General features: G+C 44.9%; 1 protein-coding gene and 1 non-coding gene across 2 annotated transcripts in view; both read left to right on the top strand.

Moving 5' to 3' along the window:
* The window catches only part of TRA2A (transformer 2 alpha homolog), a 46173-nt gene that overhangs the window by 15570 nt on the left and 7665 nt on the right, over positions 1–22938 (top strand). Inside the window, 9 exon segments of the mRNA XM_040352866.1 lie at positions 3960–4012; positions 4538–4671; positions 9439–9575; positions 9577–9603; positions 9717–9825; positions 9828–9904; positions 12626–12744; positions 20828–20935; positions 21959–22029. Of these exon segments, the coding sequence (XP_040208800.1) occupies positions 3960–4012; positions 4538–4671; positions 9439–9575; positions 9577–9603; positions 9717–9825; positions 9828–9904; positions 12626–12744; positions 20828–20935; positions 21959–22029 (835 nt within the window).
* Positions 5374–5578, top strand: LOC120942095. The gene has a single exon (XR_005749891.1). It is a non-coding gene; the product is annotated as a small nucleolar RNA SNORA74 (small nucleolar RNA).

Genomic DNA, 22938 nt, shown 5'->3' with positions numbered 1-22938 from the left:
ATCAGCGAGTGGGTGCGCTGCTCCAGTGTCCTCCTCCAGGTACCGGCCGGGGAGTATAGTGGGTGGTATGGGCTGACTGAGCACACACCTCCCTGGGAAGGAGGAGAACTCCTCACCACACACACATAGTCCAGGAGTACACCATTCCCACAGTGAGGTGTGGGAATGGTACACGTCACCTGCTCCATGCCTGGGTAGGGCTGGGGCCACGTAGTCAGAGCTGTGATTGGTGTCAGCCTGTGTCATAGTGATTAGGAGCTGTCCCTAGAACTCACTCCTAGGAAGGGAGGATAGATCCCATGCCCCCAGTACCATGCCTTCACCCACATTCCACACATAGCTTCTCATGTGTCATGCACCACTGGCATTAAAAAGCTGCCAGGCTGGTTTGGGCTGGGGGCCATTGACAACCACACCTCCACTGCCTGTTCATTACAGATGACTGCATTCCTATACATCACTGGGCCCTCGAGGAGCTGGCTAATCATTGTTTACAAGCTGCTGCACCTGTCACCATAGACACTAATGCACTTTTCTTTCTAGGATAGCCTAGACAAGCCACCCGTATATGATCATTGTGATCTGTCCTTATGTGGGGGACATGGCTGGAATATGTGGGGGACATGGCTGGAATATGTGGGGGACATGGCTGCATTTGGGGACACATTTAAAAAAAGCATCGGTATTCGGTATCGGCGAGTACATAAAAAAAAGTATCGGTACTTGTACTCGGTCCTAAAAAAGTGGTTTCGGGACAACCCTAGTACATACCTCAGTTCTTAATGCCCTTTTTTAAAATCAATGAACATTTGAATTATTTTGTGGTATTTTTGGATGAGGGTCTTTATCTTCTCAGATGTTAAAGCTGCCCACTCCTCTGGGCCAAAAGCCTCCCAGTTCCTGTCAATTTTTGGGCTGTATTGCATGAACTGCACATTTGAGTTCTCCCCAGAGTGGCTCAATGATATTGAGGTCAGGAGACTGAGATGGCCATTCCAGAACCTTCATTTTATTGTGCTGTAGCCAATGACGGGTCGACTTGGCCTTGTGATCACTGTCATGTTGGAATGTCCAAGTACATCCCATGCACAGCTTCCTGGCTGATGAATGCAAATGTTCCTCCAGTATTTTTTGATAACATATTGCATTCTTCTTGCCATCAAATTTAATCTAATTTCCTGTGCCTTTTTGTAGCTCCCACATCCCAAAACATCAGCAATCTACCTCTTTCACAGTAGCGGTTTACCTTTCATCATAGGTCTTGTTGACTCCTCTCCAGATGTAGCATTTATGGTTGTGGCCAAAAGGCTCAATTTTGGTCTCGTCAGTCCAGATGACTTTGTGTCAGGTTTGAGGCTTGTCTCTGTGCTGTTTGGCATATTGTAAGCTGATACTTTGTGGCATTTGCTTAGTAATGGCTGACTTCTGGTGACTCAACCATGCAGCCCATCTTTCTTCAAGTTGTGCATCATATTGTGCATCTTGAAAGAGCCACACCACATGTTTTTAGAGAGTCCTGTATTTCACCTAAAGTTGTTTGTGGTTTTTTTTTGCATCCTAAACTATCTTCCTGGCATTTGTAGCTGGACATTTTAGTTGGTCTACCTGACCGTGGTTTGGTTTCAACAGAACCCCTCATTTTCCACTTCTTGATTAGTTTGAACACTGCTGATTGGCATTCCCAGTTCCTTGGATATCTTTTTATATCCCTTTCCTGTTTTATACAGTTCAACTAACTTTATACCGCAGATTGTTTGACAATTCTCTTGCTTCCCCGTGACTCGGAATCCAGAAATGTCAGTGCAGCACTGGATGAAAGATGCAAGTGTCTGTCAGGAGTCTAGAAACTCATTGATATCTCTATCTCTCTATTTTGCCACCCAGCCCTTAGTCACGTGTCAGTCGAGTAATGTCACAGCCGAGACTGGAAGTCTGTAATTGGTTTAGAGTTCTGTTTGTTCATGACTGCTTGGTCTTTTCCTATGCTGGATATCCTTATTTTAACCAAGTTGCTACCTTTTTATTGATTTAAAAAAATACACACACACACACACACACACACTTTTGGTACTACACCATGAGGTGGTTTTATTACCTTTGTGCGATCGCATCGTAACCTGATGGATTAATGGAGATTGGATCGTATGTTGATCAGTGGCTGAAACTGCCTGATGTTCTTTTCATTGAGGTGAGTGGCCATTGCATATACTGGTGGATATATTACTCTGATTTTTTTTTTTTTTTTTGGACTGCATGAATTAATATAACCTCATTGGGTTTGGATCTTTCTACATTGTTGTGTGTTTAACCACTTGCCGACAAGCCGCCATACTTTAACTGCAGCAGGTCTACAGGTTCAGGTTCGTCGGTCCGTGCAGGTGTGATGGCGAGCGTGCCCAGCTGACTCTATGGCCGCCTGTGATCGTTCTTTTAAGAGGCAGAGCGGGGATCTGCCTTTGTCAGGCAGATCCCTATTCTGACAGGGGACATGTCAGAACTTCTGTTCCCAGTGATCGGGAAAAGCGATCTGTCATGTCCATGGCAGCTTATTTCTTCCCAATCCCCCCTACAGTTGGAACATGCTGAGGGAACAGTGTTAATCCCTTGAGCGCCACCTAGTGTTAACCCCTTCCCTGCCAGTGTCATTTATACATTGATCAGTGCATTTTTGTAGAACTGAACAGTGTAATGTCACTGGGCCCCAAAAAGTAATTTGGGGGTCAGAATTGTCTGCCTGCCGTAATGTCGCTGTCCTGCTAAAAATCACAGCGATTACCATTAAAAATCCATAAATCTCTCGTAGTTTTTGGAGGTGATGACTTTTGTGCAAACCAATCAAAATACGCTTATTGCGTGTGGTGGTTTATTTTTTGGTTTATAGCGTAAAAAAAAACAACCTGCAGAGGTGATCGAATACCACCAAAAGAAAGCTGTATTTGGGGGGGGGGGGGGCATAAGCCTTGTTTGGTCACAACCGCACAATTGAATTTTGATCTTTGTTTGGCCCTCCCGCTTGACAAGTCGATTGTTGGATCAACTTCTGTTAAATGCATACAGAAAATTGGCTGGCTACATCTGCTGATCACTGCAGTCTGACAGCAGGGGGAGTCGCTGTCGGTTGTCCCAGAAGAATGGGGAATTCCTCGATCCACCTTGCTTGTGTGGATGGAGTCTCTCGGGCTGTTGGGTGTTTGTGTGTGTGTGTGTTTTTTTTTTTTTTTTTTTCATTTAATAACTAAAAAAGCTCAGCTTTCCTTACCAAGCCTCTGTGTCCAATTCTAGTTAGGTTAAAAACTAAACCTTTTCCTAAAGCACAATTGCCACTATGCATGTACATCCAACTAAACTTACCCTTTTTCAAGGCAAGACACTCTTGCGTGTACCATTGCAGAGTGTCACAAGCTTGGAAATTCAGGTTGCTCTAATATGCAAATCTTAACATTTACTGAAAACCATTGGCTGGCCCTTTGGGATGATGGGCAACCTTTTGTGAGATTTATGTATTTGAGCACCCTGGGTTTCTCCAGAGACACTAAATATATCTGCACATGTATGAAGGCCTGTCAGCTTTTGAGTTGAGGCTGATTTAGTAAATGGTACATAGGAGCATGTGCACTTTATGTGGACAAATGGCCTCTACCTTATTTTATAGCCTAATGCTAACGTAGTGTAAGATTTAGGAGACTAGCATTTTAACGACCGACCCTAGGGTTTCGAAAAATTGTACTGTGGTTTTTCAGAGACTGTAATTTTAAGGATGGCAGAGTAGTGCAACTTAAGTAGGTAATGTGTTTTGAGGGAGTTGTGACTTTTACAGAGACTTGGTTGGGTAATTCGCCCTGGCAAAAAATACCAGACTTGTCTATACTCTACCTGCTGGCTTTTTGTAATTTCAGTGCCACAGAAGAGTATTTAGTCGCTATATGCTTAAATATACTAAATGTTCTTTTTCCATTAAGGTTAATATTCGTGAAGAGATGGAAGAGTTTATTCCAAGAATGTTGAAGAGAAGGCAAGATAAAAGAAGGCTAATGAAAAGTTGTAAAGATCAGAAAAATTCATTTGGGGGAAAATTTGAACAGAAGATTGTTCAGATAGAAGCTGAACATGTTAAGGCTTTAATGAATTGGTTGTATTGGGGAAGAATACACGAAGTTGAGAAATGAGAAAAAAAATGAAGAATGAAGAAAAGTTTAAAGCAAGAGTGGCGTAGAATTAAAAGAATCTGGAAGAATGAATGGGTCCTAGGTTAAGTAAATGTATGGTTTATGTTCCAGTGTCTGTATGATCAAATTAATGCATTTGCATGATTTTAGTTAACCAAAAAAATTTGGTCATCTGGTACAAAATAGGGGTGCCGTTAGCGGAAAGAGTGGATTAAAACAGATTTTTGGAGGGTGGTTATTTTTGTAACCTAACCACTTGTTTTCCAGGTTTATATATCGTTTTGTGTTCGCTATACCAAGGTAGGCATTCCTTAGGACTTTCGGGGGTTTTTTTTTTGTTTGTTTTTTTAAAGCATTCTTTGTTCTGTTAGGCATCCCGCTCTCGAACCAAGTCACCTACTGAAAGTGCTGCCCGTGCAAAAACGGAAAGTCGGTCTCGTTCTCGCAGTGGATCAAAGGCTTCAAAACGGTCTGAGTCTCATTCCCGATCAAGGTCAAAATCTCGGTGAGTGACTTTTGTTTTTGATAAATACACATTTTTATTTCAGTCGTAGACTATGAGCAAGCCAGTTGCCAAAAACGGCACTATTGTTACAAAGTGATGTGTGGCTTAACGGCTGCCCAATACTTTACAGAACAGAGTTGGCAAAAAAGCACAGGGTTATTTAACTGAGCTTTTTTTTTTTTTTTTTTTTTTTTTTTTTATTAACAATTTGCTTGTTAAATCTATATGCTGTGCTGATCAACAAAGCGAACCTGCGTTTTTGTGTGTGGGTTTTTTTTTTTTTTTCTTAATGTCATGGTGCTGAACTTTTGTTACTTTTAGGCAGTGTAAAGAATCAGTCGCTATATTAATCACTATGGAGCTTTCTAATCTTTGTGTTAACATAAAATGGATCCTGTTCCCTTAAAGCATGTTCTAAAGCCTAAAATACCTGGCTGATCCTGCATGGCTGTACCCTCCCCTCTGTAAACGAACTATGGTATATCATGGCTGCTTGAGCCCTGACACTGGTCAGTTTACCTGCCTCTGTCACCCGCTGCTATATACAGTCTTCCCCTGTCTCCCTCTAAAATCTCTTATTTTATATTAGCACAGGCACTAGGACATGGGCCTATTTTACAAAAAGGATGATCTAAAGATCACATACTGGGCACGAGGCTGCACCAAGCTCTGCATGTTATAATTAAAAATACAGGCACAAGTTCCAGCGGTAGTCAGCTCTCCAGTGCTTTCCATGCCTGTGATAGTGTTACACTGCTGGGAGATAAAGGCACTACTACTTCACGCTGAAGTCCACTGTTACCGTTCTGGTGACCTGTGGAGCTTCAGCTTCTAGTAGTGTTGTGAATCCTTGAGAGTGCGTCTTGCAAGCTTTACTTGTTTGGTGCTAGTTTGGGACTTATACAGTTAATCCTTTATCATGCTAAATGTGACATATTTCATAGTGCCAGTCCACGGAACCAATATCAAAGCATCTTCTGTAAGTTGGACACTAAATGGACTGGTGTATATGGGAAGGCTGGTACCTTTATGTAACTATTTGCTATATTTGTAATGTGTGTGTGTGTGATGAGAAAAAATACAGGCACAAGGCAGTGTTTTTTATCTATATATCTATATCTATCAATCGTGTTTACCCAGATCCTCCTCTCCTCGGGTCCCTCGCTGGCGTTCCGTAAGATTAGGTAATGGAAGTGTTGTTCCATCAGCTGGATACTTACTGCACATGCATAGCAGGTTTGCTAATGTGGGGGAACACCTGCAGTCAGAAGGCGGCAGCGGACATGTTACACCCAGCTACGTCCTTGAATTTCTGTCATTTTAGCAATAAACTGAGCAGATATAAATCATAAGTATATTAACATCTGTGAGGTTGTTTTGAATGTTCCATTTTGAAGGAAGCTGGACACCAGCAGTAGTAAGGTGGCGGAGGCCATCTTGGTACATCCTCACTGTTCAGCGTTAAAACTTTTAGGGTTGGCAAATGTAAGATGAAAACAGATTGACAGATCTCTATATGCTATATTGATTTGTATACCCTCACTTTATTCATTAAAGTGGAGTTCCACCCTGAATTTTATATTTTTTTACCAAAAATATAAAGAAAATGTATACTTGCCAGAAATAGCTGTTGCATCAAAAGGTGATGCGTCAACTAAATACGGGCAAAAAGATCAGCCACAGCAGCCTATATTTTGTTCTCACGAAGGGGGGGGGGGGGGGGGAATGGATTACATACAAAGAATGTTGATACTGCAGTACCTAAAGATCCAGTGAAAAAAAACTGCGCTAATAAAACAGAGGAAGAGCCTGTAAACCAAACGGGTATAAAAGTGATTGCTAGTGAAGCAAATTGTAAAGCTGCAACTTACTGTGTAACATTAAACAGTGATAAGAATATGGAAAGAAAAAAAGTTGCTCTAAACCTTATAAACAACTTTGATGTGAACAAAATATAAAACAAACATGAACTATAATCAGCTGAAAAATTACATATAACAATCTTCATGTGTTAATAATGAAAAAAAACAAGTGAATCATTACATGAAACCTTCAACAAAAGTCCATGTATCAAATAATTGAAAAATTAAGATAAGATGCTCCATCACCAGTGAAGAAAAGAGTCCTTAAACTGTGTAATCAGATGAATCACCAATACAGAGTGACAACCAATCAGCTGAAATCCTCCACCGACAAAGCATATGAATCTGCTTACCAGATCCCGGCTGTCCCTTGATTATAGGGGACCCCAGGTAGCATGAAGATGTAAAGGATTGCGGAGCCAAAAGCTAGAAGCAGGAAGCAGCCTAATGGGAGTCATCACCTCGTTCCATTATTCCAAAACAATGATGGTCATGTTGCATAGATATGGAAAAAGACAAAGGGGCCTCGATCATGTAAAACCTTTTAAAACTTTAATATAAAATAATTGTACATACTAAACACTCACAATTTTGCAGTGATTAGAAAGCCTTGTAGTCTGATGTCCCGGCCGGATACATACATACATACAGACAGACCCGTCCATACAGGAAAACCAAGAAGTCCAGGGGGGTGATGCCCAAGATCCTGTGGCCGCATCATTGGATTTGATTGACAGCAGCAGGAGCCAATGGCTGCGCTGCTATTGATCCAATCAACGCCACGACTCCATGGAGAAAGGGACGCGCAAAGCAGGTGAACGGGCTCAGGTAGGTAAGATTGGGGTGGCCTAAGAGGCCAGTGACAGCCAGGTTTTTTCGCCTTAATGCATAGGATGTGTTAATGTGAAAAAAACAGACCTTTACAACCCCTTTAATATCGCCAGGGGGTACAACGATTAATCGCGCATCTTTACTACAGGTGTGTGTGTGTGTGTCTCTGTCTGTCTGTAAATATTCATAGCAGAAGCCGGTCTGCAGGTGTCAGGCATTCCCATGTCCTCCGGCACCTGACGATCGTCGGAGAGATCACCGTTTGTGGTGTTTACTATGTAAACAAGGCAGATAACTATTCTGAGTTCTGTAAAGGGACATAATTACATTTCTTCCCCTAGTAAAAACTGCACACAGTGTACACAAACACTGGCTAAATGCAGTTAATCCTTTGATGACCCAGATGTTTAACCACTTCCCAGCCAGTGGCATTAGTACAGTAACAGTGCCTAATCTTAAATTCCAGTGTGTGTATAACCCATACTTTGTAGACATTATAACGTTTGCGTAAACTAATCGGTATACGCTTATTGGGATTTGTTTCTACAAGACAATGTAGCCGAATACGTAGACCTAAATTTATGAAGTAACTTGTTTTTTTGGAAATGGTTTATAGAAAAGGTAAATGGGGGGTGTGTGTGTGTGTGTGGTGTTTTTATTTATATATATATATATATATATATATATATATATATATATATATATATATATATATATATATATATATATATATATATATATATATATATATATATATATATATATATATATATATATATATATATATATATATATATATATATATGCAGAGGTGATCAAATGGCACCAAAAAGCTCTTTCTGGAGAAAAAAAAAGTAATTTTTATTTGGGTACAGTGTAGCATGACAGCGCAATTGTCAGTTAAAGCAGGGGTTGACAAATTTGCTTGGAATCTAGGAGCCAGCTAAAAAAGTTAGGAGCCAGAAAACGCGCCCCGTCCCGACGGGCTTGCGCGCAGAAGCGAACACGTACGTGAGCAGCGACCGCTTATGTAAATGGTGTTCAAACCACACATGTGAGGTATCGCCGCGATTGGTAGAGCGAGAGCAATAATTCTAGCCCTAGACCTCCTCTGTAACTCAAAACATGCAACCTGTAGAGTTTTTTAAACGTTGCCTATGGAGATTTTAAAGGGTAAAAGTTTGACGCCATTCCACGAGCGGACGTAATTTTGAAGCGTGACATGTTGGGTATCAATTTACTCGGCGTAACATTATCTTTCATAATATTAAAAGAAAATGGGGATAACTTTACTGTTGTCTTATTTTTTAATTAAAAAAAAAGTGTAATTTTTTTCCCAAAAAAAGTGCGCTTGCAAGACCGCTGCGCAAATACGGCGTGACAGAAAGTATTGCAACGATCGCCATTTTATTCTCTAGGGCAGGGGTCCTCAAACTACGGCCCTCCAGTTGTTCAAGAACTACAATTCCCATCATGCCTAGTCATGTCGGTAAATGTCAGTCTTGCAATGCCTCGTGGAATGTGTAGTTCCACAACATCTGGAGGGCCGTAGTTTGAAGATCCCTGCTCTAGGGTGTTGGGATAAAAAATATATATAATGTTTGGGGGTTCTAATTAGAGGGAAGAAGATGGCAGTGAAAAATTACATTAGAATTGCTGTTTAACTTGTAATGCTTAGCTTGTAATACCAACGGCTCACCACCAGATGGCGCCAGCTTACACATCTGTGGTAACTTGTATACCACACGGCTCACCACCAGATGGCGCCAGCTCACAAAACAAAAATAAAATTTTTTTTTTTTTTTTGCCCCCCCTTCCAAGCCAAGTCTCCAGGACCCCATTTCTAGACACCATGGCGACCTGGCGCCCGGGATTTGTCGAGCCCTAAGTTAAAGTAACGCAGTGCAAAAAGTGGTTTAATCATGGTGGGGAGAGGGGGGGGGGGGGGGGGGGGGGATGTTTAAATCGTCAGCTTTTGTAGCTGCTGACTTAATTTTTGCAGACTGGAGCTCCGCTTTAGGTCTGAGTAAGATGTCTGCAGAGATGTGCATGGTAATTATTTCCTTATTTTCAGATCACGGTCCAGAAGACGTCACACAGAAGATATTCCCGCTCCGGTCTCGCTCCCGTTCACACAGAAGGCGCTCAAAGAGCAGATCCTACACACCAGAATATAGGAGGCGGAGGAGCCGCAGTCACTCTCCTATGTCCTAATAGGAGGCGGCATAATGGTAGTCGGGTATGGCTCTGTTTTTTTTTTTTTCTTGATCTACTGATTTTCTTTACAGCAGTTTGCCTCCTATTGTAACTTTTTGGTTTTCTTTGTAACTTTTTTTTATTTGCTTTTCCTAGGCAAACCCAGATCCTAACATGTGTGTTGGCGTCTTTGGCTTGAGCTTGTACACAACTGAGAGAGATATCAGAGAGGTGTTTTCACGTTATGGTCCCCTTGCTGGTGTCAATGTGTGTATTATCAACGAACTGGACGATCAAGAGGATTTGCGTTTGTTTATTTTGAGAGAATTGAAGATTCCAGAGCAGTAAAGTGTGTGGGGGGGAAATAGCTGGGACAAGTGTCTTTACAGCGGTCACCAAAACGACAAATGCAGTAAAATGTCATCATCTGACTTGACTAGAAAATGTTGCTTATGTGCATGTTGAAAGTTCAAAACATTGGTATCTATTGCTTTGGCAATGTGGTGTCATTATTACCTTTTTTTAATCCTGGCATATATAAAATTCAAAAAGTTGCAGAAAAACTTTCTGGTATATGAAATTTGTAGCTGGCTTTCTTTGTATGTAATGCACCTCTTCCCCCCCCCCCCCCCAAAGCATAACTTTACCCATAACTTGGTAAAAATGTTCTTTAGCAAGGAACATGCAATTCCACGTTAATTATGGCTACCAAAATATGTGTGTTGTAAATGGCCTACAGCATTATTCCTTTCTGGAGAGCGGGCTGTCTTTGCTGGATCCCCTGAGCAGCAGTAAATCATTAGGCTGTCAGCAGATCAGCCTCTACGTTTTTAAGGCACAGTGCCGAACGGCGAGTGGAGTAAGAAGGCAGTGTAATACTGAATTGTAAGCAGTGTATCAAAAAATTCCCCTCTTTGGGTAACCACTTTATTACATCACGTTAAAGTGGTTGTAAACCCCTACAGACCACTATATGCTATGGGTAAGCCTATAATAAGGCTTGCCTATAGCTACCCAGGTTTCTCCTAGTCTGTATGGTTTAGAAGCCATCTCCTGCATTTGCCGATGTCATCGGCAACATGTGCACTGGGGGCAAACTGAAGCAATGGCACGTGTGTGCCGTTGCTTTAGTAAAAGTGACATCCTCGCAGCTCTGGCCAATCACAGCGCCGGAGCCACGATACCGGGAAGTAAACTCCGGAAGAGAGGACGCTGGCCCAGGGGGGGGGGGACGAGGACCGATGCGGGGCTTCGATGTAAGATAAGTAATTCATAATGAGCTAGTATGCTATGCTCATACTGGCTCATTATGCCTTTGTCTTGCATGGGGTGTGTTTTTTTTTTTTTTCTCCCCACACACAAGGGTTTACAACAACTTTAACGCTATGATTGGCAGTAGGTCTCCATTACACAATGTAAGGGAATGCAATCTAATTGCACAAAATACACACTTGCTCGTGTGCCTGCACACACTTTTATATTTAGTATAATAGGCATATTCTGTTAAATGACAAACACCTTAAATGTACTTGGCTGACTTATCTAAATACAATAAATATAGTTTGACTAAATTTCCACTACCTTATCAAGCCTGCATGTGGTTTTGGGTAACCTTGAAATGTGTCATTAGGCCAGAACAGGATGTGTCTAACTTTGCAAAAAAAATATACTAGTAAAGCTCTTCTGGTCAACACTTTTCAGTTCATTTTTGCATGCGTGATGTAATCAATGACCTACCGATGGGTGAAAGCATCATAACAAAGTTCTGTAGTTGTAATCGGCAGCCTCTAGATGGCAGACAGTGAATATGCTTGTAGCGTGCACTCAGATTGCTTTTCCCAGTATGTCATTCTTCCCAACTGTAACGGTATGTAATGAAATGGCATAGTCACTTTGTCCAACTGTACTGCAGTATGCTTGTTCTTTGTCATTACAAAATATTTATTTTAATGACGCTCTGGGTGTGGGTTTTAAATTTTTTTGGATAGTATTAACCATTTGAGAGATCCTCTGTGCTGAAAAGGCTCGTTCAACAGGTCCCACTACCAGCTGAACCTGCTATACATTGTTATGTTTGGTTGGACAATTCTACTCCAATATCGCACAACTTGGGACATCTCCAGAGCATTTGATGAGGTCACTCCCGGGTGAGCCTTGACATTTCGGGCATATGGATATCGCTTGTCTACCCATTTGTATAGCTGTACAGGAGTGCAATATAAACAGGTGTGACAGCCGTAACACCGCGGATACCGACACCAATGGCCCCACTCAAAGACTCTGATTCCACTGTTCGCCATCAATGAGCCCAACGTCTCTCTCCCATCCCTCTCTGCAGGGTAAAAGGTCAGGGGCTTGTATGTGTGAGACGTAGAAAGGTATACATTTTAGAGATGATACCCTTTTCTCTCGGTCGGTGTATATGGATTCCAATAACGTGGAGTTCTCTAACTTCAGATTAGTGTCTACCTTGGCTATGCATGGCATTCTGTATGTACTAGTAATGACCCTTCAGCCCTGGGATTTCCCACAGAAGTTAAAATAAATGGTTTTGTGACAGTCCATTTAGTACTTGATTGTGGGAATTGAATACCCGCCAAACTCCCAGATCGGGGTTATAACCACTTAAGCCCGGGACCATGTTGGCTGGCCAAATACCAGGCCACTTGCAATTCGGCACTGCTTCGCTTTACCTGACAATTTTGCGGTCGTGCGACGTGGCTCCCAAAACAAAATTGGAATCCCCCCCCACCCCAACAAATGGAGTATTCTTTTGGTGTCATTTGATCGCCTCTGAAATGAAAATGGTAATTGATTAATTTCATAATCTATTAGTTATCGATTAGTTGTTTCGGCCCTAGAGATATCATAAACGAGGGGGAGGAGTGAAATGGCAACCAGATCATGTGCTTGCTGGGTGTGTGCATCTGAGCACAGAGAGGAGAATAATTTGTTCACATGCTAATGCCTTGTTTAGAGTTAATTTCTGTAATTGAAAAACGAGATTTCTTTGAAAAATATGTATAATGCAGAGTATGATTTTAGCTTTATGCTTTTTCTCGTAGGCGATGGAGCATGCTAATGGCATGGAACTGGATGGCCGAAGGATCGCGTAGACTATTCAATACCAAAGCGAGCGCACACACTCACCACCCCCAGGCATTTACATGGGACGACCCACACAGTGAGTGAGCCCTTTTTTTTTTTTTTTTCTTACTTCAGCTTCCCCCCCTCTCTCTTCCTTCTAGAGCATGTTGTACTTTTTCTCGTTGCTTTAAAGCGGAGCTCCACCCTAAAGTGAACTCCCGCTGATCGGAACCCTCCCCCCTCCGGTGTCGCAAAGACAGGTATTTGCACCCACTCCCGCCAACACAGGTTTGCAGGTAGACTGCGGACATCCGCTTTAAAGTGCATACATACATTTTGGTCATGTTCATCTTTTAAGAGGATAGTTTATCTTGCAATTTGTGGCTATGCTGATCGTAAATACATGAATATATGCGTATCCATAAAAATTTTCACGTGTAACAAACAAACTTAAACACATGCTACATTGCGATTATGAACGGGTGCCCCAACGTACCTTCAGAATCTGTGTTGGCAGTTTGCTTGTTAACGTGTTACTAAACCTAGGGCCCTGCATTAACTATATTTGGTCTCCACAGTACACAGGAAATGCATATTTTTTTTGTTTGTTTTGTTTTAATACAAACGTTTTAAATGCCTTTTTTCTCATAAGCAGTATATAGCTGTCTTGTGACTTCTATTGGGTGTCTGGTTTAAAGCTTGTTAGGACTGTCCTATGAGGGCTTCAGACCCCTGACCCTCTGTCTGGACAGTGCGCTTGGCCCCATGCCGATCACATGCACCCTCCCAAAAAAAATATTACGTATTTATATAGCGCCAACAGTTTGCGCAGCGATTTACACCATCAGGGAAGGACAGTACAGTTGCAATACAGGAGGTATCAGAGGGCCCCTTCTCTTGGAGCTTACAATCAAGAATACACTAAACTGAGCAAAAACCCAGTAAAGTTAGCCCAATTTTACTTGTATAATGTGAAAGATGTTGCCAACCGAGTAAATAAACGTGCAAAAAAAGTGTGCAAAATTGCACACGCTTTTGGAATGGCACCAAACTTCGGTACTTAAAAAATCCCCATAGGCGATGCTTTAAAAAAAAACAGGTTACATATTTTGAGTTATGAGGTCTAGTGCTAGAATTATTGCTCTCTCCCTAATGTTCGTGGCGATACTGCAAGACAAAGGCATAATGTGCTAGTATGCATTGCATACTAGCACATATGGAATGAAAGAACGATGCCCTGGATTGGTGCCGGCCCTCTGAGTACAGCAAGAACATCTCCCACCAGAGGTTACTTCGGGGTTTGAGCTCCAGCACTGTGATTGGCTGGAGCTGCGATTACGTCACTCAAACAGGAGCCGCCAATCGTGGCACCACTCCTGAAGAAACTACGCCAGTGGCCTGTTTCTTCAGTAAGCCGATGTCATCAGCAGTGCATTTACTGAATATCTTCTAAACTGTACAAGTTTTAGGAGATATTGAAGGTACTACAGGTAAGCCCTCTTATAGGCTTACCTGTAGGGTAAAAGTGGTGTAATGTGGGGGGGGGGGTTGTGTCTTTCTCTTCCGTTCATGGACGGACACAGCAGCCTTTGACCTTAGGGTTATATCTGCTTCCTTCAGGAGAGTTGGGCAGAAACAAAGCACTTTAAGTGTTAACACTTTCCTTAGTGCAGCTCCTCCCAGGGGGCGTGGTTCCCCGGGTATAACCCACACCCTGCTCTAGCAGCTCCAGTTTCTTTCTGCCTAACGTCAGGAGAGGACAGGCACTCTGGGAGTTCCCTGTACTCTGGAGATTTTTTTCAGCTTTTTATTATTTTGTTCCTGCATTTTGAATCCTGTGATTCTTCTATCAACAGCCGACTGGGTGACCGGCTGGATCTTGACTCTTGGTAGTCCCCCCATGTTCGGCCATTCGAGCGTGTGCCGGCCTCAGCTTACTCTGGGCGTCAACAGACTTGCTCGGGGGCGGCCGGGGAACTTTGTGTTCCAGGACACACATATGACCGGTCTCTATGGCCTTGTCACAGTGTGTCTGGCCGACAGCCATGCCGTTAGTGGACGTTGGTTCTGTCCAGCATACCGGTAGTCGCAGGACGGGTAAGTAGTGGCCCCTTGCCCTGGCAAGGTGGTTTGGCTGGTGTTTTCCCTGGGGAGGTCGACTGAGGGTCCGCCCTGCTTTCCTCTCTCCCTTTCCTCTCCCTCCTTCCCCTGACTGGGTAGCGGCTGTGAGGGGGGGCCTCCTGGGGTTTCTTTATTACCAACCGGGGCCCGTGTGTTGTGGGGGGTCTGTGTTTTTACTCTGGGGGTGCTACTGTATGCTGCTGTGTAGTGTGAGGTGTTTGGTGCATCACTGGGGAATTTAAACTGCGCCACGGCTGCCATTTTGCCGTGGTCGCGGTTTACATAGCTCAGTGGCTATTTTCCTGTAGCCCGCTGGTGATTTTTACCTCAGACGGCGGCCATCTTGGAAATATCTTGGCCTCTTGTGACAGTTTTAGCGCTGCAAAACGCAGCGACTCTTCCCTGAGGTGACAGACTCAGCACAGCCTGCACATCAGAGCACACCTCGGGTTTTCAGCTCTCTCTGCAACCGGGTGGGGTGGTGAGTCCCTGGGAGGCCTCTGCTTCTATTTTTGCAGCCGGGAGGTGGCCGGTGGGTTGTTCTGCCTTGCAGTAAACAGCGGTGGGGCAACATGGAACTGAACCTGGTGTTTCTGCCCCAGCAATGCCCGAGTTATACTTTAATCCCCCTGCCGCATCTGTTGAGGCAATATCGGCTGTTTGAGGCGTTTCCCGCCAGGTTTGAAGCAGCTAGTGCCCAGACGGGGGGTACAAAGCGCCCCCTCCCTGAGCCTGCTTCTGGGGATATCTGACACAGATCTGGTTCTGTCATGTCAGTTGATGCAGGCTTAACCCACACGGACTGTGAGGATGACTCTGCCTCAGGGTCAGTAAATGATAGGGAATTGACTTATTTCTGCGGTGCGTGATACTCATAAACTTGAGGATTTGGCGGGGGGGCACCGGATGTGCCGTCCCTTTTGGGTTCCGCAAACCGCCCAGCACCGCAAAAGTATTTCCCTGTATTCCATATTTGGAGCAATTGCTATGTAAGGAATGGGCACACGCCACAGAATTTTTGCTGTTCCTAAAAACTTTGCGGTCTGTATATCCTTTTGAGGAGGACTTTAGAAAAAGTGGGTCTCTCCTCATCAGTGGACCCTCCAGTGTCCAGACTGAGTAAAGCCACCTGTGGAAGGGGCTCCCGCTGTTTACGGACCCCACTGATATGGTGGAGGCTGTGGCCCGCTCTATGTTCACAGTTTGTGGGGTTCGGCTGTGAGACCGGTTGTGGCTGGGTCTCTGGTGTTCGCCAGACACTGACTGAACGGGCAAAGTTGTTGCTGCAGAGGCTGGAGGAGCAGATGCTTCCGAGACCTGCAAGGACCTGGCTGAACAATTGGTTCAGGGTCTAAAATTTGTCTGTGAGTCGGCCCTGGATACGCTTCCTTGCTTTCCAGAGCCTTCTCGCTGTGTTACTTACGCTACCTTTGTGTGGCTGAAAATGCTGGTCTGGCGGACCAATCTCCAAAAAGGCCTTGGTGGATATTGCCCTTTTAAGGGTGAACGGCTTTTTGGTGGCGTCCTGGATGACTATCTTAAGGATGCCACAGGTGGTAAGAGCACACTGCTCCCACAGTCTGGGTAGGGCAAGGAGCCTCGTCGTAGGCAAGTCCCTCTTTTACTACCCAAAGCGTTTTTGTGCGCCCAGTGCGGCAGGAAAAAGTAGCAAGGGTGCTAGAGGCGCCCGCTGCAGGGCAGAAGCGCCCATGGTTACCGCAAGGCCTGCGGACAAACCTGCTTCCGCATGAAGGTCTCCCCCCCCCCCCCCCCCCCGCGCTCTCGGGTGGGGGGGGGTGGCTTCGCGAATTTGCGGCTCGGTGGAGGTGTCTTCTCTCTACCGTTTGGGTTTGCGAAGTAGTTTCCTCGGGATACAAGAGTTTCTCTTGTCCACCAAACATATTTTTTCCTTCCAACTCCATCTTCCTCCGGTTCGTCGACAGCACTGTCGGGGGGGCTGTCCAGGATCTTCTGGTCAGGGGAGTGATTGTACCTAGTTCCCTCGTTGGAACGGTTTCAGGGGTTTTACTCCAATCCATTTTGTAGTCCCCAAGAAGGAAGGGGTCCGTCCAATCCTGGACCTCAAGGCCCTCAATTGCTTTGTCAAGGTGCAAAAATTTCGGATGGAGTCCGATTCGCTCGTTAATAGCAGCACTCCATCAGGGGGACTTCATGGCGTCCTTGGATATCATGGATGCATACCTACATGTTCCCATATGTATGAAGCACCAGAAGTTTTCTGCGCTTTGCGATCGGAGAAGACCACTTTCAATTTGTGGCCCTCCGTTCGGCCTGGCCTCGGCACCACGGGTTTTCACCAAGGTGCTCGCCCCGATACTGGCCCAGCTGAGACGGTGAGGGATCGCTATCGTGGGATATCTGGACGACCTTCTCCTGAGAGCTTCCTCAGGCTCAGAATTAGAAGAGGATATGTCTATCAAGTGTCAGACTCTCCAAGAGTTCGGCTGGCTTCTGAATATCCAGAAGTCGGTGTTGGTTCCGTCTCTGCGTCTGGAATACCTAGACTAGTCCTGGATTCCGCAGAGGCGAGAGTTTTTCTCCCAACGGAGAAACTCCAGACACTGCATTCTGCGGTACAGCAGTGTTTGACCCAGAAGTGGTCCGTCTCTTCGATCTGCATGAGGGTTCTGGGTCTGATGGTGGCCTCTTTTGAGGCTGTTCCTTATGCCCAATTCCAACACCAGTGGAACTACAGAAGGAGATTCTGTCACGTTGGGACAAGCTCCCGTCTTCTCTGGATTACCAGATTCAGTTGAGTCAACTGGTCAAGTTTTTCCCTGGTATGGTGTTGAACGTCTCCAGTGCTTCGGACCGGGAAGTCTTTTCTGCCGTGCCAATGGACAGTGGTCACAGACGGATGCCAGGCCTCTCTCCGGCTGGGGGGGCTTAGGGGCACCCAGTCAGCCCAGGGGCGCAGGACTCTTGAGGAGTCCCATCTTTCAATCAATGTTCTGGAGCTCCGAGCAATCAAGCTGTGCCTTGCCAGGTGGTCCCTGGAGCTGCAGGGCAGACCGGTCAGGATCCAGTCCGACAACGCCACGGCCGTGGTGTACGTCGATCATCAGGGAGGCACACGAAGCTCAGCTGCAGCGCTGGAAGTCGCGCACTATCCTTCGGTGGGCCGAGAGGTCCGTTCTGGCTCTGTCGGCCGTGTACATTCCAGGTGTTCAGAATTGGCAAGCCGACTACCTGAGTCGCCAAACACTGGACCCAGGAGAATGGTCACTTCATCCGGAGGTGTTTCGGAGTCTGTGCCTAAAGTGGGGGCACTCTAGACGTGACCTCCTAGCGTCCCGTCTCAATCGGAAGGTGCCACGGTTCGTGGCCAGGTCAAGGGACCTGTAGGCGGACGCTCAGGCTCGTTGGTGGCACCTTGGGGTCACTATCGCCTGATTTACGCCTTCCATACTCTGAAGCTTCTTCATCATCTGCTGCGCAGAGTGGAAGCCGAAGGTATTCCAACAATCCTGATCGCCCCAGACTGGCCCGCGCCGGCTCCTGGTGCGTCTGGTGGCAGACGCCCCTGGCGTCTACCCCTGAGAGAAGATCTTCTGTCGCAGGGTCCGATCTTCCACCCTGCTTTACAGTCGCTGGGTTTAACGGCGTGGCTGAGAGCCAGGTACTGAAGGACCATGGCCTATCGGGGCTCGGTGGTCTCTACCATGCTACGTGCACGAAGTCTACCTCACGTAGGATTTACCATTGTACGTGGAAGGCCTACATCTCTGTGTGAGGAGATGAAGTGGCACCCTCGTTCTTACGTAGTGTCCAGGATTCTGCTGGAGTGGATCAGGCTCTCGCCTTGCGTACGTTAAGAGTCCGATTTCGCTCTGGCCGTTTCCTTTCAGCGTCCCTTAGCGGTGCACTCCTTGGTGCGTATGTTTAGTACAGGGAGTCCATCATGTAGCCCCTCGCGGTGCCCATCCGCTGGCCCCCATGGCACTTGAATTTAGTCCCTTTCGGTGCTTCAGATGCTCCCTTTGAGACATCCGAAAGATCCCTTTGTTGACCTTGTCACAGAAGGGTTTTTTTTCTGGTAGCAATTATCTCGATCAGACGAGTATCTGAAACTGGCGGCCTTGGTCTTGCAAGGCTCCCTACTTGTCATCCATAAGATAAGGTGGTAGGGAACTGCGACCTCAGCCGTCTTTTCTCCCAAAGGTCGTTTCGGCTTTTCACATTAATGAGGACATTGTTCTTCATCCCTATGTCCTCAGCCGAAAAACCAGAAGGAGCCACTTACATTCCCTGGATGTGGTTCGGGCCCTACAAGTGTACCTATCGGCTACGGCTCCGTTCCGGAAGTCGGACTCACTGTTCGTGTTTGGTGGCTGGTCCCCAAAAGAGGTCTGGTAGTCTCGTCGGCCGCCATTTCTAGTGGATCCGACAGGTTGTGCTTCAGGCCTATGCCCTGAAGGGACGGGCGCCTCCCTTTCGGGTTACGGCGCATTCGACCAGGGCGATCGGTGCCTCTTGGGCTTTCCGGCGTCCAGCCTCTGTTACAGGTGTGTAAGGTAGCGACCTGGTTGTCAGTCCACACTTTTTCAAAGTTTTACAAGGTGGTTGTGAGTGCATCTTCTGATGCCTCCTTCGGCTGCAAGGTGTTACAGGCGGCAGTTTAAAGTTGGAGTTTCTCCGTTTTGAGTAAAGGCTGCTGTGTCCGTCCATGAACGGAAGAGAAAATAGGATTTTTGTACTCGCCGTAAAATCCATTTCTCTGAGTTCATGGACGGACACAGCACCCACCCCTCCCTTTGTACTGCTTGTTACGAACTGGAGCTACTAGAGCAGGGTGTGGGTTATACCCGGGGAACCACGCCCCCTGGGAGTAGCTGCACTGAGGAAAGTGTTTAACACTTAAAGTGCTTTGTTTCTGCCTAACTCTCCTGAAGGAAGCGGGTATAACCCTAAGGTCAAAGGCTGCTGAGTACAAAAATCCTATTTTTTTTTTTTTTTTTTTTTTCAAAAGAAGCTTTTCCTGAATTTATGTGGTTCGATTATTACCTTGTGCATATGCTCCCAGATTCCTTTCTTACTGGTAGCAGTGTTTTGGCAGAGAAGCGATTGACACTTGGGAATTCACTTCGTTGAACAGGTTAATAATTCTGGCCATTGAAATTAATGCTGAAGTGCCAAACATGCCTGGCGTTTAGGTGCGTTTTACGTTTTTTCTGCCAAAACTGATGCTCCAGTATGCAGTGGCTTTCTGCCACTAAATGCCCTGCCTCTAAATTCCTTTAAGAGCAGCTGTGTGCAAGGACACATAAGCTAAGGCCCTGTATACACGATCAGGCTAAACCAATGAGAAGGGACTGAAGTTCAGTTTCATCGGTCCAAACCGACCGTGTGTGGGCCCCATCAGTCAGTTATCCTTCGGTCCAAGAATTTAGAACTTGCTTTAAAATTGAACTGATGGACGCCTAACCGATAGGTCAAAACCGATGGTTAGTACGTAAAGGCATCAGTTCAAAACCCGCGCATGCTCAGAATCAAGTCGACGCATGCTTGGAAGCATTGAACTTCGTTTTTTTTCAGCACGTCGTTGTGTTTTACGTCACTGCGTTGGACTCTATCGTTTTTTTAACTGATGGTGTGTGTGTGTGTGTGTGTGTGTGTAGGCACATCAGACCATCAGTCAGCTTCATCAGTTAACCGATGAGAAAGCTCCTTCAGTCCGTTCTCATTGGTTTAGACTGATCGTGTGTACAAGGCCTAACATGCAGGGGCGTTTAGAGGCAAAAAAAAATAAAACCAAACGCTCCCTTGGAACAGCAGGAAAAGTCCAGTGAGGCCTTAGATTTAAACCCTATTTGTAGCTGCTATTTTACTGTAGAAACAGGGTTGTAGTGTTCAAAATGCTGAATGAAGGGGTTGAGCAGCGGTGTATGTGGTGGTGAAATGATGGAAGCTGCTCATAGCAACTAAAAATACATTTTATAGTGGCCTACCTGATGGTATTAGACGTGCCATCTTTTTCTGGTCTGCGGTTGATCCCATACAACTATAATAATTTTCTTTTTTTTTTTTCTTTTTTTAAGTAGCAGTAGCAGTGGACGTCGTCGAGATTATTATGACAAGGATATGACCCGAGGCTATGACAGATATGAGGAATACGACTACAGCAGCAGCAGCAGATACAGCAGCAGGTACAACTTAAATTTTATTCTGCTTTCAATTAAAGTATCATTTTAAAGACCATATTATGGGTTGTCACTAGAATGATATAAGGGAAATCTTGAAATGGGGACACTATATCCAGTTACCTTGTTGACAACCTGAAATTCATTCATCTGGCCTAGAGGATTGAATTGTGGAGGGTTTTCCTATGATCCTCCATATCTCCGTACTGGCCCAGTTGATGTGGTATGCCTACCTGATCTGAACTCTTGCCGATCTCCTGGCTCTTTTGTTCCAAAGACTAATTTATCATGTTTCACAATTTTGCTGGCCATAATAGAACTGCTGAAGCCCTAATGCCAATGATGCTGAATACTTCTCACAGAGCTCATTTTTGGATATTTCTCAGGACTTCGACCCTAGAATGGTCTCCCCGTGGTCAGCACCTCGTCTGGACAAGTGTTTTGTCTAACTTTTGACGGCCAGATTTATGCCCTTTTTGGTCTTGGAGACTCTTGGCCTCATTCATTGGCTGACCTTTTTGTACTAGGTGTCTCCCATTTAGTCCCCACCTGATATTTCCCTAAGGCTTAGAGGTTTCTGAGGCACAGAGGGGAGCCCATTAAAAAAAAAAAACCCACAAGACAAAGACTTAATTTGCTAGTATGCATCGCACATTGTGAAATACCCTTTTAGAACTAGGCACTCTCAGCCGCGCACGGGCTGACCTCTATCTTCCGGGATCCCTGGGCTCCAGTGCTGTGAGTGGCCGGAGAGGCCCTCTGTTCCCGCAAGAAGATCTGGCATGGTAAGCCGGACCTTCAGAGCGCATGTGCCGCTGACATCAGCGGCTGCATGCAGGTTTAGGAGTTATTTTTACCTACAGGTAAGCTTTTTTTTTTTTTTTTTACCGCCATGACTATACACGATCCTAGGCTTGGCTGTGGGAAAATTAAGTTTAGTATGTGTGCTTTGCATCCGAGAGTTGAGGTGTGAGGCACATTAAAATATTAATCGCTTAAAATTCCTGTCTTTTTATGTTTATATTATAGCAGGAGACGTTCACCTTCTCCATACTACAGCCGGTACAGATCTAGATCAAGATCCCGCTCATACAGTCCAAGTAAGTGTTTAAACCAGTGTTTTTCAAGCATTTCATGTATTTGTATGACATTTTCTCGTCTTTAATCTTAACCACTTAAGGACCGGACCAATATGCTGCTACCTGACCCAAGGGGTTTTTACAATTCGGCACTGCGTCGCTTTAACAGACAATTGCGCGGTCGTGCGACGTGGCTCCCAAACAAAATTGGTGTCCTTTTTCCCCACAAATAGAGCTTCTTTTGGTGGTATTTGATTACCTTTGCGGTTTTTATTTTTGCGCTATAAACAAAAATAGAGCGACAATTTTGAAAAAAAATGCAATATTTTTTACTTTTTGCTATAATAAATATCCCCAAAAACATATATAAAAAAAAATGTTTCCTCAGTTTAGGCCGATACGCATTCTCTACCTATTTTTGGTAAAAAAAATAAGCGTTTATCGGATGGTTTGCGCAAAATGTATAGCGTTTACAAAATAGGGGATAGTTTTATTGCATTTTTATTGATTAATTTTTTTTTTTACTACTAATGGCGGCGATCAGCGATTTTTTTCATGACTGCAACATTATGGCTTACACTTCGGACAATTTTGACACATTTTTGGGACCATTGTCATTTTCAACAGCAAAAAAATGCATTTAAATTGCATTCTTTATTGTAAAAATGACTAGTTGTAGTTGGGAGTTAACCACAGGGGGCGCTGTAGGATTAGTGTTCACCTAGTGTGTGTTTACAACTGTAAAGGGGTGTGGCTGTAGGAATGACGTCATCGATCGAGTCTCCCTATATAAAGGATCACTCGATCGATGCAGCGCCATAGTGAAGCCGTGTTTACATACGGCTCTCCCCGTTCTTCAGCTCCGGGGAGCGATCGCGACGGAGCGGCTATAAACAAATAGCCGCGCCGTCGTCCCGGATCACTCCCCGA

This window comes from Rana temporaria, chromosome 5 (genome assembly GCF_905171775.1).
Source record: "Rana temporaria chromosome 5, aRanTem1.1, whole genome shotgun sequence".
Classification (NCBI taxonomy): Eukaryota; Metazoa; Chordata; class Amphibia; order Anura; family Ranidae; genus Rana; species Rana temporaria.
This window is presented reverse-complemented; position numbering and strand designations above follow the sequence as displayed.